Raw genomic sequence first — 20,390 nt, 5'->3', positions numbered from 1 at the left:
ACATGTATTAGTCAAGTCAAGTCAAGTCAACAGTATTTATAGAGCACTTTCAAACAGCCATCGCTGCATACAAAGTGCTGTACATGGAGCATGTACATGTATTAGTGGACCGCAGAATCCCGTCTACCCGCGCCCGAATGAAATCCACCAAAATCACGTGACACAACCTGCGCCACAACTTAGACCTGGTTTGACTTGGTCGAAATACCAATCTACTCAACGTCACCAAATTGTCAGGCGTACCGAGGGCATGGAGTAGAAAACACCCTCGAGGCACAGCAAATTTTTCGCAGAGGCCACATGCGCTTGTCGACGAAAATGAGGCCCATCGTGTGTTGCCTGGTCCATCGCCACACAAAATTGACCCGCTGTCAACAAATGGCCATTAAGAACGGTGACCTAAAGGGAATGAACTCACAGCGTAACCCGGGATCAATAAATAAATAAACAAATCACACCCAATTCCTTACTTGGTGGTGCGTTAAATGACGAAAAATCTTTTTCCGAAGTTGTGCATATCGCCGTCATTCCGCACGTTTGACACCAACGTTAAGCACGTAAAGGAGCTCGTTTCCAGTAAAAGCCTCTTTAAGGCACTCCAAACTGGTCGTAACAGACATGCATGTGGTGCTGAATGCAACATTGACTGTTGGGGGGTGAGTATTTGTTAGAATTGCCTTGGTTGGGGTTGGGGTGGAAATGGCTTGCGTTTAGTAATTTTTTTTTGGCGCATATATGACACCGCAAGATAAATATCTCTTAAATGCTAGCGGCTCACACGGCAGGTGAATTATGTTTCCGTTCCCCTCTGCCTCACCCCCCCCCCCCCCCCCCCTCCGCCCGAGCGTCTGAATTGAGCAATGCGCTGGCAGGCAAAGCACAATTTGGATTAGCAAAAGCCCAACTGATAGGTCAGCTTAGCTCATAATGGAGCAGCTTAGGCCGTGTCTGCATGATTAGAACAATCTTAGCAGCCTGTTTCTTTGCATCCAGATGTTGCGGTGCAAAAAAAAAAAAAAAAAAAAAAAGCCCCCGGCCCGTCCCTACTCTCTGCGATGTGCATTCACCTCAGGTAAACGACGCATCTTTTTTTTTTCTTAAAGTATCCCTGCATATGTGATGTGTGGAAAAGCGGCTAAATTATTCATGCGCGGCTTATTTAGACGGATGCCAAATGGATGCATTTTGACTGTTCGAATTGTTCATCAAATGAAAAGGGCAATAATGCAAACGGGAACAAAATCCACAACTGTGCGTATTTGTATTTCCTACACTGATGTCCATTTGATGAAATCTTCATGAAAAATACCACTGCAATGACCTTTAACAATTTTTCTACTTTGGGGAAATTGCTCTGTGAAAGTGTGAGCGGAACCAAGCGGACGAAGCTCTGGATCAGGTCGACGGATGTTTTTTTTTCTTTTTCCACCATGAAGCCCATTTAATTTGGGATTTTAACTTTGATGTTTTGTGTTAGAAATCTAAAACAAAGTAAACAGAATATATATATTTTTTATCAGACTGTGCCATTGTTGATATTTAACTAGCAGTCAAGCCACAATGAGAATAAATATTTGTGTTAAAACCCCTTTTAGGCGAAAAATAGGAAAAACTGCCTACAGCTGTAACTGAGGGTGCATTAGCAACGTCTTGTTACCCTGCTGCAGAGACTAATTTGCCGCGTCGAAACCTCGTTTGTTGGGACCATTGTAAAACTAAGCTAGAGCTCATGTATACTTTTAAATCCAAACCCCTCCCAAATTTTTTTTAACGCCTCATTGGTTTATCCTTATTTTATAAACACTTTTCATATTCTCTCTTTCACAATCCGTGTTCTGGCTCGATAGTGAATTATACTTTTAGCGTTTTGAATATATATTTAAACTCGACAAAACGGCACTTTCACAGTTATCAGCCGGTGATTTGGGCGTTAATTGATATTGCACATTTGCGAGGAAAAGAACTTTTAACACCTCCGACTGGTGCCTTTTAATTAAAAGTTCCTCCAGATGGGCTCGTGAAAGAAAAAGAAAAAAGAAACGCAAACAATGCTTACTTACAGTGCGGCATAAGACGGGCGCGGGTCGATTTGTCGGTCAATATACGGCATATATAATTTAGTGGCCCCTGTGTGTAATCTCTTCACCATCTTCCAATTTGAAAGTAGCAGTTGATAACGTTTGGCTGGAGGCAGCCTACAGCTTCATGCATGCAGACGACTTGATATGACTTGGGCGGAAAAGAGAGTTGGAGACCCCAGAGACTTGCCATTATTTGGCCTGCATTTAACCGGGCCATCTGTCGAAATTTCAATGCAGTTTTGCTGATGAGTATACTGGGACATCCATACTAACTGCTAATCGCAGATGCAACATAAAGCAAGTGCCATCTCGCTTGTCCGCAAATCAGAATCGGATTAGGGCGATTGTCATCATACAGCAAGGTGTCACAAAATCGAATAGCAAAACACACGATAAATCCCAATTTTAAAAATATCATTTGGAAAAACAGATGACAGTACTGGTAACTTATTCCTACAGTCCGTTGATGATCATAGAAATGTCTTTCATGAGAAGAGAGAGCAAAATGAAGATGAAAGTAGGCACGCAAAAACCACATTCGCAGTTACGCTGCACGCACTGTTTTTGGTTGATTTATTTAACGCTGCAATCTCACGTGAAAAGATGCAATGGATGATGCAGCGCTTCCGGCACGCTGCATGGCCAACTTCAAAATAAGAGCTGAACAAAGCACTTGTGTTGATATTATTGGTCTGGGATTTTATTTTGCAGCTTCATCGTTTTAGGATCGACAACAGAAACATTTGCGTCAGCGTTATCAATAACGAATTGGTACCTCACCCATGTGACGTCTCTATTCGTATTATCAAGTCACGTGTTTGGTGAATATGGGATAGTAGGCCTACATTTTTTTCTAAATGCATAAAAGAAAATACTCATGACAAAAAGTTCAGTATCCCTTTAATAATAATAATAATAATACATTTATTTTGAAAGCGCTTTTCATCATACTCAGACACTTTCCAAGAGTTTAAAACTCGGGATAAAAATGTACACTTTAAAACTATCAATTAAATAAATGATTAAATATTAATTTAATAATTTAAAAATTAAATGAAGTAGGATGGACAAGTTATTTTTCTATTTTGCATTTTTTAAACAGTCACTAAAGAGCTCTTTTTTACGGTTTAGATTAGGGTTTAAAAAACCTTGCACTGTGAAAAATATTTTAAATGCTTTAAAATGAGGCTGAGAAACCCAGGAATGGATCTTTCATGGGAAAAGGTCAACAGTTTGACTGTGTTCAACCTATTTTCAGTGTCTGATTTGCCATGACAAAAGAAAAACATGATGTTGATTCAATCTGATGAGCACAAAAAACTAAACAAAACAAAAATTCAAACAAACTAAAAGTTAAAAACTGCCTAAGGAATTTTTCCATTTCGTCATGCTCAAGTACCCAATTTTGACCAACTTCAAGTGCGGTCTCCATTGCTGTTTTTTTTTTTCCTATTACAACAGCCAACATCAATAATTTGGCGGGACGTGTAACAGGCTGGCCCACCTGGCACTTCAAAACGCGGCGAGAAGAATTGAACTTGCCGTGTTGCATTGTTTGATTGCTCTTCAACCTTTTCATGCGCCCTGTAACCTGATAACACGATAAACTGTCCACTGTAGTAACCGCTGTCCCTGAAAGGTGCCATAAAACACCACCAGGAAGTCTCTTCAACATACGTCCATTTTGCATTCCTGCACGGTGGCAGTGCAGCAGTTACCGCGGCAACATGTATGATTCATATACCGTATCGAAAATGCAGTCTGCTAATTAACAAGTGTGATCAGCACGCCTTCATTAATGACAACATTGCTTCACTCAAAATGGAATAAATTCATGCTCGCCACACTTGACACTTCCAGTCGCGTTAGTTTGTTGTGAGCAGAAATGATTTCATCTCTTAAGTAGTAAAAAGATAGGAGTCGGATGACCGATTATGTTTTTTATTAAAGTTAGCCCGCCATCGCCCAGTTCATCAAAACGTTGGCATCGTTAGCATAGAGATTAGCATTCCAAATATTGTTCCGGTTGACTGACAAAATTGGCAATTAGTTCACAGACGGTTGCGCCCAGAGGGTTGACGGTAGCCTCAAGTTACCACTTTGAATTTGACCTCTGACCTCACGATTACACTCATAAAGGCTTAAAGCTCAATATCTTGTGCGCTCACGTGTTTGTGGGGGGGGGGCGGGGGGGGGGGGGGGAGATGCACGGCTTCATTTATGGAGTCTTACTGTATTTTGAATCAGAACAATTTTCTTTTATAACGGAAACCTGAAAGTAGTTTGTGTTTTTCCGAGAAGAATTCATAATGCAACAAGATCAGCTCCGAAGCTTATCTTGGAAAGAAAAATAAAATAAAAACGCGTTTTGCCCAGACTGAAACATTTATGGATTATTCTGCCGGCGTGAACCTCTGGGCAATTCTTTGCAAGTGTCAAAAGTGTTTTCAGCAAGCCGTCGCCCAAAGTAACTGAACATTTCATTGATGCGAGGCAACAGCTTCGACAGCACAAATTGGGTGAGATACACCCGTCATGCACTAAACCGATCCAGAGTACTCAGTGCAGGTCAACACAAATGGTTAGCTCTTGTGCGGGAGAAACATATTTCTTCTTTTTTTTTTCCCCAATGCCAACCTCTTGCAATAAATTGATGTTGATGTGATGCGAGCCGTGTTCCCCCCTCAGCACTGGCGAGAGTTGAGGAAAGAGAAGCAAAGTTGACGTAGCGGCATGCTGAAGCGCGGAACGCAGTAATAGCATCTGGGAACAAACCCCAAAAGTGTCCTGTATTATTCAGAACGAGTCTTGCAATATTCATTTGGATGAGCTGGAGATATTTTTTGTGTATTTCATGGCAGCTAGCCAGCGACCTTGTGCTGCTCGTGTAGAACAACTTTGGAAAATGTTGCTAATCACCACCATCACAGACGTTTAGCATTAATAGTGACATGGAAATCTTTGAACTGATTCCAAACCATTTAATGGCGCACTTTTTTTTCCCCTGTCGCCGGATGTAAAGGTAGAGCTAAGTTTGTCCTGATATTTCTCCATGAGGCAGAAACTGCTGAATTGCTTTTTTTTTTTTTTTGCCTTGCACTATAGAGAATTCTCGTTTCTGTGTTTGTGCGGTGGTGTCGCACTGACCTTCAGGTCCAGAATGGATGAAGCGCGGAAATCTGAGTGCGTTTCACAGAAATTGTTCAAAGGGCAGGTCTTTGAAAAAGAAATTTCTCCTATCATGCTTTGAGGATAGAAAACCCCATGTGTAGGGCGTCAGTTCTCTTAGATGAGAATAATTTTATGGTCAGAGAGCATTATTGTATTTGTAAAGGCAGAATTTTGAGGATATAGTGGTACCTCTACTTAAGAAATTCATTGGTTCTGGAAGAAATTTATAATTAGAGAATTTTGTAAATAGAGACACGTTTTCCATGTAAATGCCCTAATTCATTCCAAGCCGCCCAAAATTCAGACATAAATGTTTCCTAAAGCATAAAAATGCATCAACATATGTAACAAATACATGTTACAATTAGATTATTGCATAATAAATAAGTTGTGCATAATGTAAAAAACAAAGAAGAATAAAAATAATGGTCATTTAATTTTTAACTGCGTCCTCATCGTTTTTTGTCCTCTTTTTCTCTCTCAGAAGTGGTTTTTGCCTGTTGTTTTGTCAAGAACTGATCCGAGGGCGTTTGCTTTTGTCTGCTTTTAACAATCCTTTGAAAATGTCCAAGGCAAACATCAGCATAGTGAGCGATCGCCCGATTGGTGAACACTTTTTCTGCGGGATTCACGCTTACGTAAAACTATCGGAACACCTCATGGCCTGAGGGGTGAATGACGCTGCATAGACACATATCTATCAATCTACATCGGTGGTGTCCAAATTATGGCCCGCGGGCCAACCGCGGCCCGTGGGTTTGTTTTTATTGGCCCGCAGCAAATTCTGAAAATATTGTTGAATATGGCCCACACATGGCGCTTGAGCTCAACTCTGTTGAACTTCTCATTTTCAACAGTAGATGGAGCCAGTAACGGAAAAGGTGCTTCTCCACTAAACAAAATTAGGCAAAAGAAAAACATTTACCATGAGTCACCAGAAATGGCAGCACCGAAGAAACGAAAGATAGCAAGTGAGTGCAGAAGATTTTAAAACACGGTGGGAAAATGAATATTTCTTCAAAGAAATCAAAGGAAAGCGTGTCTGTTTGATTTACGATGACGATTTTTCCATGATGAAGGAGTAGAATGTCCGTCGGCACGATGAGACCCAGCATCAGAGCCAGGCATCGTACACAGGTGCTGAACGAGCATGTGTCAGTATGTCATCTCTAGTCTTTGCTTATTTTTCTGTATTTGGCCCTCACCAAAAAAGAATTTGGACACCTCTGATCTACACGCATGGACACACACGGCAGGAGTCCCTTTTAGCCAATGCGATGCCAGGATGATGCTTGGTAATAGCCAATGGCAGGGCAGCTAGAACTATGTTGCGTTCAGGAAACTCGGAGCTGCATACTGTATTTTTTCCTTTCGTATCTTGAAATTTCTTTCGAAACAAGAGGCAATAATTTCCTGTTGAGAAGTTTTGTGACTTGAAAATTTCGTATGAAGAGATGTTCGTAAGTAGAGGAACCATTGTACTGCGAAGAGGAGGTACGCATCATGAACGGGATAAGACCGAGAAAAGGAACCGAACCAGTAAATGATCTGTTTTTCTGTGGCCGTTGCGCTTCTCCCCTATAATTGCATTACATCATAAACGCGCCATCATGTAAGATCATTATTTTTGGGGTTTGTGCTATCTATTTCTAGACTGGAAATTGGAAAGCGGCGCCTCCTTTGTACAGTCTAATGTGGAGACAGCAAAGACGGCAATATCCTTTTGAGAATTTTGATTGGAGATAAGATTGCGCTCTCATTGTCTCTGCAGACATAAGTTAAAAATAGAGCGGTTTTTTTTCTCAGTCAACTGTTGAGAACTAATGGTTTGGCGTAGAACAGCTTTGCAAACATCCTCACAGCTCTTCTCCCACACAGTATTTCACAACGTTTCATGTCCAAAGAGCCTCAGATGTGGCTGCTACAGTCTGGCAGTTGCGCTGAGAGAAGTACCTGGCTGGCTGGGCGCCGTTTGGAAGCGCGGCGGTCTTTAGGGGGATGACAGGAAGAGATTGGGGGAATATGGTTTTTGATCAGGACCAGCTGTCACTTCCTGTCCTCAAATGTACTTGACGTTTACAGTGCTGCCGGGTAAACAAGGATTCATGAGCTTGAGGTGTTCTTTTGCTTACTCATTACATGGATTATTTTCAAGAGACGCTGTCAAATGGGAGCACCTGCAGAGGGATTCAATTATTTACGGACTTGAAAGAGAGGGAATGCATATTGTTTTTGGCCATGCGTTAATATTTACCCAGGGACGATGATATAATCGTTTTTTTGGGGGGGGCTTCTTAGGCAAGAGTTACAGCAAATATCTCCAGTAACATTGACTAACTCGAAACATAACCCAAAACATCACACTGACGAAGCCTAAACACGTTTCGGAGCCCTGCGATTGGCTGGCAACCTTTTCAGGGTGTCCCTTGCCTACTGCCCGCAGGCAGCTGGGATGGGCTCCAGCAACCCCGCGATCCTTGTGAGGATTAAGCGGATCGGAAAATGGATGGATGGACGTAGCGGAGCCTGAAAAAGCAAACAATCTGATGGATGTCCGAGTGGACATTTTAAAAACAACTCTCGTCCTTAACTCATTCAGTACCAGCCAATTCTGGACCAAGTCTGAAAAGACGTTTAAAAACGTCTTTGGGAGTGAATGAGTTAATTACTGAAAACATGGACGTTTTCCCGTTTTTTGGCATGCCCTTTACATTTATCGTTCACGGTTGACGGATCAGAAATGATTATCGAAAGAAAATTGGAATTATGGTTCGACACTGAGGTTATGACTTCTGTATGAGCGACATTTGAAAAAAATGCTCAATGAGGCCTTGGGAAGGACAAGAAATCCGTTTTGAGCGATGCAAGAAACTTATGCCAACACAGGTGAGAGAACACCCCCGGAAGAAAGTGAGATGACTGGATAAGACAAAGGGAACTGAAAGGACTATCTGGGCCGCAGAGCAAAGAAATACAACTTGACAGTTGACTTTCCGGGACTCTTAGGAAACCTCGACTGGTATTGACACAGGTGAGGGAACCCTTGAGAAGAAATTGTAACGCCTGGCCGAGATCAAGGCAAAACTCAGAAGACACAGGTGGAAGAACTTCGGGAAAAGCAGAGAGATGTGCAGTCGAGGGCCTGCTAGGGGAGGAGGGGGGGGGGGGGGGGAGACCACAAGTTGCAAATAACATTTGCAACTTGTGGCTGCACAGTCAATAAGCTTCAAGCGAAGAAGATGCGCGCAGGTGGAAAGTTCACATTCGGGGGTTTGGAAACAAACAAAAACAAAAGCCATCTGGAGCCGACCGACCACTTGCATCATAACTGCGCTGATCGCCGCGAACGGTAGCGCTTGCTTTTTTTTTTTTTCCCCGTCGAAAAGCTGCACCTTCAACTGTGACAACAACAATGCCTCCCACTCCATAACAGACCTAGCAGAGGCCTTTGCTCTGGCCTGTGGGCTTGCGTTCACGTGCGTGCCAAACAACAACGCGTTGAGGAATGACTCATTTGGAGTGTTTTGCTCCCTTCTCGCTCTCTCGGAGAAGCAATATCTCGGCGATGCTGCTTATCACAAACATGTCACTCAACATGTGCAGCCACGTCTTATCCATTGCAAAGTGACCACAGCATCTATCAGCTCCTGACCGATTGCCGGTGATGAATAGCCGCTTGTAACGCCGAGTAACAACTCGAAGTGTTCATTTCGCTTCCCCCGTTGTTTTGTTGCTTTGCACTGCTGCCACCGAAGAAAACACAATTATTGGTTGAGATCCCCCAAAACCGCAAATTGCAGGCCGGTCGATAAGACGGAAAACTACAACAGAAGAACGGAAATCTCCATTTTTCACTCGAAAAGTCCTGCTTTGTTTTTTTTTTTGTTTTTGTTTTTTTGAAGGAATAATTAGGAGCACATTTGTCTGCTCTCATAAGCGCTGACGTCTCTCAGATTTTGCTCTCGTAGGAGGATGTAGTAAGCGGTTCCGATTCAGACTTCTTTGGGGATAATTGATTGTATTTGACGTGGAGGACGCCCGGCGTACCGGTGCAGATCAATCCAAACCGGTATGACGAGGAAAAAGAAGGAGTGAGGGCGAGTGGAGGTGTTTATTTAATCTTCCTTAATTGCTGGAGATGGCTGAGCTTCTCAGGAGGAAATTTGCTGCGTTTGGAACAGAGGTCAGCATGGGCCAAAAGTGATCTCTCCGTCGGTTTTATGACGTTGGGTCATTACTTTTTGAGGTTAATGGAAAGAGTTTCAATGCAAGAGAAATTGAGAGTGTTGTGTAAGGACAAATAAAGGATATCTTATCATATCTTAAGTGTTCTCTTTCAAATGTATTTCTACCTTCGGAATTCGGTCGTAAACCGAGGAAGTACGGGATGGAAAACAATTCAGAGTATGGACATGCAGTTGCGGTCTTTGTCTTTGAAAAAGGATCAGGATCTATTTCAGTGGTGTCAAATATACGGCCCGCGGGCCGGAACCGGCCCCCAAGGAGTTCGATCCGGCCCTTGGGATCATTTAAAGTGTGGGGGGGGATGTATTGAAGACAGAATGAATATTTTAAATAACATGTAATTCGTGGATTATCCGCTAGGGGACACACTGTTTTGATCGCAGTAGAAGACTACATTGAAAAATAGCAGTCTCAGTCTGTCACCGAGATAGACCCAACGCAGCAAATTATATGAAAGCGCCAATCAATGCTTCTTGAGACAAAAACAAAGGAAAGAGATGAGATTCATAGCACAGTATGGTATAATGTTAATGGTTCGGCCCACTTGACATCTACCGAGTCCTTATGTGGCCTACAATGTGAAATTAGTTTGACACCCCTGATCTACTTCATCAACACATTTTTCGTTCACGTGGACACATTTTTAAAAAGATATTTTCCGAGCGGCCCGCGTCAGTAAACAGCAGATGGCGAGGAAGGCCCGTTTAGCACCGTCGCTTTAGTCACCTCTACCCACCTGAATGACCCACGTCGAGCTCAGCAACTGATGCGGAAAGAGAAATAAAAAGGGACAAAAACGAGGAGGTGAAAGTTTGCCATTATTTAGCGCGGTTCCACTCGACGACCGCACGCCCATTTGCCATGCACGGAAGAATTTGCTTGTTTATCGGCTTTGTGATTTCCTTCGCCGCTGACATTTCAGACGCACATGATCCATGACTGATGATGATGATGATGACGATTGTGGCGCACCATCAAAACAACAGAGAGGGAAAGTCTTTGGGCCTGTGTTGTCCTCTAATTAAATGTACAATGTTTACTGTTGCGCTGGATGAGGACAATCAGTTTTTATGCTTCCAAAAAGGTAACCTTGAACGATTGGACATGCTTTGGGAGACGCACGGCACATTACTGACCATGTCGCGTCAAACAGTAGGAAATTGGTTGTTCCAAGGTGAATCCGTTTCAACTTCTTTTTATGGCCATGGCGCACCACCCAACTGAACTTTGGGAACAACGCTCTGAAAAACAAACCCTCAGCCATTCATGACTCGTGGAAAGTGAGGGCACCTAATGAGAGTCAATATTCTCTCTGCTCGCTTTGCAATCTGCATACAGTGAAACTCCTCTACAAGGAAACCTACATGGGCGAAAATACCCCATAGTGTGAAAAAATCTTCATGCATTAACACCATTCCCACTTTTCTGCCACCCATACAACGAAAAAAAAACCCTGTTGCATTATACGAAATATTTTTCTCTGCTCTTGCCTCGCGACGAGATTCACTACAACAAAGTCTAATCCAACAGCGACCTCTACTGCTTCGTTCGGAAACGGCAACAGCAACCACCACACTGGTTTACACATGCGCAGTAGTCCAGGAAGTATTTGTTGTTGTTCATTTCAGACGCAGCAAGAACGTTGCATTGCTAAAATGGCTACAAAACGGAACTTTTGGATGTCAAGCAGCTAGGGTAAGAAGAGCTCTGACGCTGGAAGAGAGGGTAAAAAAGATCAAAATGAAAGACGGAGGAAGCAAAATAAAAGACATTATCCAAAAAATTGATATAAGTGAAAGTGAATGCTGATCGTAAATTTTGCAATTTCTTTCCCTTTTTTCTTTCTCCACTGACTTTATGAATTGTCAAATAAGTGTATTCTCATGCTTATGCACTATTGGAATAAAAATAAACAGTACACATATGTTTGTGTGTGCGTGTACACATACGTTTTTGTGTGTGTGTGTGTGTTTACAACTGAAATCAAATTTGCTACAGTGAAAAATTTCTTGCTGCAAACATGATTTCATTGTAGAGGAGTTTCACTGTATATGTTTGATTTTCCCTAACATGCGCCAGGGAGCATGTGCAGTACCATAATGTCGAGAGACAAACAACCCAGAGGGAAATTACCTATCAGGAAGGCAATCCCGTTACTTGAGATGCAATTACTAGACCACGTACAGGATTTTCAGACTGGAAACCGATGACCATGTGTGCGTGCGCCAACGCCTGTGCGTGAGTGGGTGGCCGATATGCGCATAACCGCATCTTATGTTTTGCCGGCTAAATTGGATCCTTCAGCAGAGAAGACTTCATTTAGAATGTGTCCACGCCGCAGGTGATTGATGCAACTATATCGTTCCAAGTGGAGCTCCGAAACAAGGTGGAGGAGAGTGTGGTGATATCATAAGCGAGCGGGCGGGGGAGGAAAAGGAGAAAAGCCGCTCTTACAAACAGAATTATGGTAACTTTTCCTCATTTCCCGAGACGGTAACAGATGCCGTAATTGCACTTTGCGCCGCTCGTTTACGCTCTCATTTAGCGAGCGATCGCGACTTGTGAGGCGGCGCTTTGAATTGCGCTTTGCAGAAAAGTCGGCGCGTTCCCGTTTCTGATCAGTTAAATAAGAGTCATAGAAGATCTAATGGACCAATTTAGCGGCGGGATCACATGAGTCCACAAAAAAGGAGATGGAGGTGGGGCGCGGATTGGGAACGAGCATCAGTGTAAACATTTGATAAGCTTTTTGCCAGAGGCTAATGCGAGGCTGTATTATTAGTAGTACCGAAATAGAAACGGCGATGCCGCTGCTATTGCTGCATTTGCCACCAGGATGAAATGAGCACTGACGGCCATGGCAAATGGCTTTCCGCGGGACCTATTCCTCAAGTGAGAGACGCTCCTATTGTACGACGAATAATCACTTTCAATCTCCTAATGAATCACGTCTTCCTTCAATTCCTTCAATGAGCAAACGGCGAAAAGACCTGCCCGCACCCACTGAAAAGAGAGAGGAGGGAGGGTGCGAGGGGAGGGGGGGGGCAAGCGAATAAAGCTGCCAGCACAGAGTGTGAGCATAGCATGCATAATAAATGTATGACAAAACAATACCCCAGGCGCCCCGGTATTAATGATATGCAGCCGACTCATTATTAAAGTTCCAAAACAGCTCCTGGAGTAACACAGATGGAGTCAATTAAGCAATGAGCACGCTCACTCGGCTGCCGTTTCATCTTGTCTTTTATCTGCTGCACATTACTCCATGGATGTAATTATTTGAACTACTATGATGTGTTCGACATAATACGCGGCGTTAAAAGTTGCGATTGCTTTGTTTGTCTTTTTTACAGGTGAATTCGCCGAGTAGCGATTTTTTTTTCTTCCCACTATTATTCTGTCACGGAAGCCAGTTTCACTTGGTGACATGAAGTTTGGTAGATATGCCTATCATGAGTCGACCCACAAAAAACAAAAAAAAAAAAGTCTCAGAAGCCATGCCCCAAAAGACACGTGAAGTTTGTCAGCAACAAATCCTTGGAGAAAAAAAAAAAAACTCCAAATTCCGTTTCGGTTATTGGTCGGCATGAAGACCCACAAAAAAAAAAAAGTCAAGAAACTCTAATTTAGCCTTGAAACATCAATATTAGCGTAATTTTGTGCATTTCCAGCGGGCCTTCAAAAATGGCCTTGCCTTAAAGACAGATTTACTAGCAACCAAACGAGGCTATACAGACTTTGTCTGACTCCTACCATATTGGAAGCACGTACATGAGACAAAACCCGTCTCAATAGCAAAGGATGAGTTTTCCCAATTGCGTGTGGGTGGAGCATTCGAGTGATGGCTGAAACCATCGATACCTTTCGGGCTGCACACTAAAGATGCTTTTTTTTGTGTGCGTTTCCTTCCCAGAGACCTGATGCCTTCAACGCTGGAGGGGCAGATCACCATGGAGAAGACCCCCAGTTACTTTGTGACCAACCAAGCTCCCAAGCGCATCCACACCATGGCCAGGGACATCAAACTTATTATCGTGGTGCGTAATCCCGTCACCAGAGCCATTTCGGACTACACGCAAACTTTGTCCAAGAAACCCGAGATCCCGACCTTTGAGGTTCTCGCCTTCAAAAACCGAACCCTGGGGCTTATAGATGCTTCGTGGAGCGCTCTGCGCATCGGAATATACGCGCTGCACCTAGAGAGCTGGATGCAGTACTTCCCTCTTTCTCAAATGCACTTTGTCAGCGGCGAGAGGCTCATCGTGGACCCCGCGGGCGAGATGGCCAAAGTACAGGACTTTTTGGGGCTCAAGAGGATCGTCACAGACAAACACTTTTACTTCAACAAGACGAAAGGTTTCCCTTGTCTGAAGAAGCCCGAGGATAGCAGCACTCCCCGCTGTCTGGGCAAGTCCAAAGGGAGAACTCACCCCAAAATCGAGCCGGACGTCATTCGGCGACTGCACAAGTTCTACAAGCCCTTTAATATGATGTTCTACCAAATGACAGGCCAGAACTTTGAATGGGAGCAACAGGAAGAGAGCATATCTCGAGGTTCTCTGGTCTAGCAGGACCTGTCACCACAAGCCTTCTCGATGAAATAAAAACACTCCTCTTCTGTTCCGTGTTCAGAGGGCATGCTTGGACACAATCACGGCACTTTCCGTCCGTCCCCCCCCCTTCAAAACTAATGTTGCCGATGATGGCAGATAACTATTGTACATACCAAAACATCAAATATATTTATATTTGTGAAAAAGAGATGATCTTTTTGTTTGTTTTCAAAGCATAATGTTGATTTTTTTTTTCTTTACGATAACTCACAGAAGTATGTGACGTCATGACATGGGGGTGACACTGGCTAACCCGCAAAAAAAAAAAAAAAAAAGTTTATCGTTATAATAAAATGACTGCTGCCAACCTCTGAAGTGACAAGGCAACGCAATTTAACCGTGCTGTTATTTTCAACGAGTCCCACTTCTGACCCGATCGTCAAAATGGGAGTGGTAATATTTCTGTCAATTCAAGAAGCCATTAGACTTTGAGCGATGGCGTCCGTCTGCCAGCTGTATGACGGGAGCCGAAGGCAAACATCAAACAGGCAAGTTAAATGTTCCATAAACTTCAGGGATTATTGCTGATGTCCATATATCAGCTAGAGAACCATATTGATTTTGAAAAGCACCAGTATTGTGGTCCAGAGGTCTTAAGTCACTCTTTGACTCAACGTATTTATTTCAAATTATATGCAACAGAGATAGGTAAGGTCAAGTATTATGTTACTTTTATTTATTTTTCTGGTCAACTTGACAACATATGATTGAAATGTTAAATTTGCAAGCATTAAGTCCTATTATTGCTAATTTCTGAATGAGAATGCAATTTCACTGCACATTTGCCGATATCAGATATTTACAGTATGCTAACGGTTAAATGGAAAGCTTTCGTGGTTTCCAAAGCGTGACATTTCAAAACCTCATCAGCTGGCCCGCAAGCCCTGTGAGGATGAATGTGAACTACTTTTGGTCAAAGAAATGTTCGCTCATGGAACAAATAGAACAATTGTGCTTGTAAATGGAAGTCAACGCTTCTGAGAATGTTTTTTTTTGCCGGCCTCCCCATCACTGGCTAATGGTGAGGATTACAATGCTTGCTGATGAGTTCTTAAAGTGTCCTTACCTCTCACTTTTATTCCTTAGCACCCAAAACCAGAAATTTCCATGCGTCCTTCCTTTGGGAGGAAAAAAAAATACAATTATTAGTTGTATGATGAGGAAACACTCTCCTTCGCACACACAACAACCTTGTTGTTTACCAATGCGTTAATGTGCTCACTTCCCATTCCCGCCGCGTCGCACTCATTAGCGGCGCCCATATTGAATAAGAGCACTGACGTATCATGAGCATTAGCCGATAATTGGAGTCTCTCTGCGTGGTTGACATTAGCATACTGATGACCGCGTGCGGCAAAGATGTGTTGACGCCGCCGCGTGCTAAATTGCTAACCGCTAATTCTCCTCCGTGGTAGCTGGGAGATGCGAATAATGACAAGAACGCAGACAGATTCATCGCAGTGGCTCATAGCAAGCCGCAGCTGCCGTGAAAATATGCCCCCTGTTGGCTGTGATTAGCATGGCAAAGACAGTTGTTCGTTCCTGAAATATCCACAGCAATTTTTGTCCCTTAATTGGTTGACAGAGTTGTAACAAAAAATATATACAGTATATATGCATCATGAATGAAACACAGTTGTTGAACACTACTCATGTGCGCCGTTAACCACGACATTGCTGTCACTTAATTACAAACTACCAGATCAGCTGGTGGACTTTTCCCTAATAAACATAGAACTAATACATACATTATATTAGCATTTTATTGTTTTAAGGATGAGTGCATTCTACACAATGAACAACATTTGATGCCTATCCATGTTGTGATGTCTCTCACTACTTTGCCACAACTCATGCATTTGTCTCATGCCGCAACTCAAATCTGGGTGATGCTTAATGGAATATAGCACTTTTATAATAATAAATAGTGAACAACCGATGGACAATATTTTTTAAAGATGCTGTTTTGGACACTGTACGCTCATTTTTGTCGCAGGCCACATTGTCGTTTGCCTTGGAGGGCCCTTATGAATTTTGAGAAACCATATATATGTTTAATCACCTCCACATATTACATACACAGCACACAACAAATTGATGAATAACTAGTTTTAAAATCAGAAGTCTACAATAATGACAATTATTGTGGATTACAGATGACAATCATCAAGTAACTTGCCTTGCTTGATTTGCTTTCACGGGCCACAGAAAATGACGTGGCGGGCCAGATTTGGCCCCCGGGCCTTGAGTTTGACATCGGTGCAGTACACGATATAGGATAAGCTACAGTACAGTACTTACTACAAATTCAATGTGCATTCTGTCACGTTTGCGAGGTGGTAGGTAGAGGACCCCAAAAAGCAGGGAGGCAGGAGGAGTAGGGTGGGCTGAACAAAATGTATTCACAAAAAAACACTTGCAGGGTACCTTGGAGAAACTAACAAAGTCCTGAAAACCACAGGAAACCAAAGTAACAAAACCCGATGACAGGAAGTACACAGACCCACACGATCATCCGACCAAAGCCTTACAGAACCCAGGGGACTAAATACAAGCAAAGTGACGAGACAACGAGAAACACCTGGACGCAAAGGGTGGAGGGAGCTGATTGGTTAAACACAAAGGACCCGGATGATGAGAACAGGTCAAGACAAAAAGGGCACGAGGGAACAAAACCAAATGTAATCTTAACAAAAAAAAAACATAACACACTCATCTTAATGTATCCATGGCCATCAGGATACAAACGCCACAAAATGGTGAAAAGGCATCTTTCAAAAGTGTTTCTATGCACTGTAGCCTCATTTCCAAATTGTAAGCTTGGTTTTTTTTTCCTGAAAGCACAATATTTCATAAGCAGCAAGTGCATTGTATGTGCAAAGTAATCATCTGTCATCAAAAGGCTGCAAATTTCCTCATTCATTCCGTTTGAATGCGACGAGCCACGTGATTCTTTTCAAATAAATAAATACATACATACATAAATAAAGAAATAAAACAAACGGAAAAAATCCTTTCTTTCACGCATGGGACCTATTCATATTCAAGGATATCCAACTATTTTCTAACATGACAAATAGAAAGAAGCAGCAGACTCCTGCGTAACTTGTGACACCCTCGTCGTCGTGGCGATACGTGAGGTTGAAGAAGGCCACCGAAGGGGGCCCCCGCCAACGTTTGTTAACAAACATCTGCTGCCACGCTTCTCCTCTGTCGTTAGAGATTAATGGCTTGTTAAATAAGGTGCTGCTACTTGTGCCGGAACACTGGCAATGTCAGAGAGTGTTTGCCGTCCTGGAACAAAAAAAAAAAAGAAATACCATACATGCCTCGGTTGTTACTTAGCCATTAACGGAACCTAAATCGGATATTCGCTGTGTGACTTTTGTCAGAGGAGCTAACGAGAGAACAGACACCTCCACCGTTGCCCATTCAATTCCCTGGATTAGCTCTGAATTACACGTCATAGAAGATAACCTCTTGCATGTACCTGACCTTTAGCTTTAAAAAACTTTTTTTCCGCAGAATCTTTCGAACGGCAAAGTTAATGACCATGTCCTTGGCATCATGCCGACAAAGATGATGCAGGGTCACACTGAGAAAAATGTGTCAAAGTACAGAGAGGTGCTAATTTGAAAAAAAAATAGTGATCCATAATATTGTGAGGGAAAAAAAAGTGAAACTAAAATAAAGTCAATTTGATTATGAAGGCATAATATTCACTTTTTTTTTGGTCACAAAATGACTAAATTCTGGTTGGAGCAAATTATTCTTTTACATTTTAAAAAGTCAATTTAAACTTCATTCTTGTAAATGTACTACTTTGAAAAATATTTACATGAATCTTGCTGTTTTTTTTAAACATGAAATGTTTTGTCTGAATTGACTTTATTTTCACAAAATCGAGAATAAAATAATTTCGCATGAAATTACAAAACACATTTTCCCTCAGAAAATGAAACGCAATTCTTGCCAAATAGCAGCATCCCCAAAATCCTTTTCATTTACAGTTACGCCTTCGAGACAAAATACCAATGTGCTTGCCAAAAAAACTTTTTTGGGGGGGTTTTAATCGCACTACGCTAGCCCCCAAGGATAGTAAAAAGATGGTGCTGAAATGCTCCTTTAAACATCAGGTGTGAAGTAAATTTGGCCAACCATCTTTTGAGTAATACTTAGGACTAAAACTATTTCAAGCATATGTTTTTTTTTTTTAACACAGCCCACCCAGGTTCATAGTTAGACCCATAGCAACTCGCCTTACAACGAAAATGCTTTTGTTCGTCAATCTCCGGCCAGCGACGTCATTTACAGAACGCCGAGTCGCCCCTCAGCCATCATAATGCACTGTTGATTGCCCTGTTAACTGCTCTTTGCCATTGTTATCGAGTTATTCGGCGAAATGCCTCGGCGCTCTGTGGCGATGCGCTGTTCCCATTCATCCAAAGAGTTGTTTGAGTGGCCAAAAGAAAAGAATAGAGCACGTAAATGGACCAGAAAATTGCAACGCCACAATTTGGTTCTCGCAAAGCGAATGAATTTCATGCCCTTGCCGTCGAACATCCTTCGTGACAACCACTTAGAAGACCTCGATTTTCTCAACCGGATTTGCAAAAAAAGGTAGGTGTTGCTAATCAATGAATAACTCTGGCTGTTGTTTATGAAAACATTTGATTCAAAGTATTGTACGTGAACAGGGATGTCATCTCGTATGAAAACATTCAAACTTAATGAGTGCCTGGATGGAATCCTCTGTAATGGTTTACAACTCACAACGCTGCCGATATCATGTGTGCGGTGGCCGACGCCGCAACAGAATTACCTTAGCAATGACAATGCAGGACACCCACACACTATAACGTGTGCTCTCAGCGCTAGCGGGAATACATGGACCAAGTAGGTAATCCCACCGTGTGCAATTTACAGCATGGAAACAGCATCAAATTGCAAACAATAACGCGAGGCTGATAACGGCAGCCTAGTTTAGCGTTCCTCCAATCCTGATAGATCTCATCTCCACTCCACGTATGGCCGCTCAGGCACAACATTTTCCGCATGCTGAGCATCTGGCTCGTGCGCGTATGGTCCAACATACATCTTGCCAACAACCTCCTCTTCCTCCAACTCTTCAAACATCGAGATCGCCTCAGATAAATTTGAATCGTCGTTTTCGGAATTGATTTCTGACTGGCTTTGTACACTTTCCATAATGAGCCCCCGCTATTGTTGTCTTCAAGTGACGTCACACTTGCGGGTTTTGACGCTTGTCAGGAATCTGACTTTGGAAAGACGATGATGTTTTATTGAATGTATTTTGTTTCATTACTTGACTTGTGACATAAAAATATATTTTAGGAAAAAAAAACTCTAAAAATGACTTCACAGTTGACCTTTAACTCTTTCATTCCACAAGACGTACTTGTATGTCTTTTTAAAACTAGGCCCCGCCTGCCAAGGACGTACTTTACGTCTCAGTCTTTTTTTTTCTTTTTTTTTTTGCGTCATAGAGAGGAGGAGCGTCTGATGCAATCTGTGAATGAAAATAAGCCGTTTTGCATTGTAAATCATGTAAAAAAGTGACCAGTAGGTGGAAGTGGTGCCTCACGGGCTTGAAATGCATGCTTTTACAAAAAGTTCTTTTTCTCAGTTTTTTGCCCAGGAATCGCCATTTTCTTGAAACTTAGCCATTTTGTAATGCCGATTGCTGAAGAATAAATTTTTTTTCTGCTGAAAGAAGAGAGTCCAAACTTTATTTTGCTCCATGTTTATCTAGTATTAGAACAAAATATTCTGTGGGCCTTGCCAGATCAGTCAAAATCCAATAAAACGCTGGGATTGAGGGGGTTGCTCCAGTGAAAATGGCGGGGAGTGAATGAGTTACTGAAACAGGAGAAACAGCACCCTTCTTGAATTTTTATTTATTTTTTTTATGACTTTGCATAACTCGTCGTGAGTGTCTGGACTTTCATCACCAGAGACAATCGATACGTCCGACGAGTTAATAAATAAAGTCAGCCACAGATCACTGGTTGCCACAGCGATGATGCATCGCTCCGTTAATCCCGCCTGTTGGGCAGCCAAGGGTGGCTGGACGGACGCTGCTCTCCGCAAAGCACTCCGTCACCTCGGGAAAGGAAGGCTGGCACCGCCGCCTCCTTTTAACGTGGCGCCATTGATTCCATCAAGGCGAGTCCCACGCTGCCCTTTGCGGCGATCACCTTGAACAGTTGGCTGCCGGAGGAGCAAGCCTCCCTTTCCCAAAGTCGATGTCTAACTTCTA

General features: G+C 42.6%; 1 protein-coding gene and 1 long non-coding RNA gene across 2 annotated transcripts in view; one reads left to right on the top strand and one right to left on the bottom strand.

Annotated features, from left to right (window-relative positions):
- The window catches only part of hs3st4 (heparan sulfate (glucosamine) 3-O-sulfotransferase 4), an 80,516-nt gene extending 60,731 nt beyond the window's left edge, over window positions 1-19,785 (top strand). Inside the window, exon 2 of the mRNA XM_086133019.1 lies at window positions 13,411-19,785. Within this exon, the coding sequence (XP_085989145.1) occupies window positions 13,411-14,065 (655 nt within the window). The 3' untranslated portion in view covers window positions 14,066-19,785. The remainder of the gene's footprint in view (window positions 1-13,410) is intronic.
- Window positions 1-20,390, bottom strand: part of LOC147192945 (uncharacterized) — a 127,942-nt gene that overhangs the window by 89,881 nt on the left and 17,671 nt on the right. The window contains exon 2 of the long non-coding RNA XR_015103206.1: window positions 15,177-15,228. This is a non-coding gene — a long non-coding RNA (uncharacterized LOC147192945). The remainder of the gene's footprint in view (window positions 1-15,176; window positions 15,229-20,390) is intronic.

The sequence above is a fragment of the Hippocampus guttulatus genome, chromosome 16 (assembly GCF_054856545.1).
Source record: "Hippocampus guttulatus isolate MCC_2025c chromosome 16, RoL_Hgut_1.0, whole genome shotgun sequence".
Classification (NCBI taxonomy): Eukaryota; Metazoa; Chordata; class Actinopteri; order Syngnathiformes; family Syngnathidae; genus Hippocampus; species Hippocampus guttulatus.
Note: the sequence above shows the minus strand (reverse complement) of the source record. Positions and strands in the feature narration are given on the sequence as shown.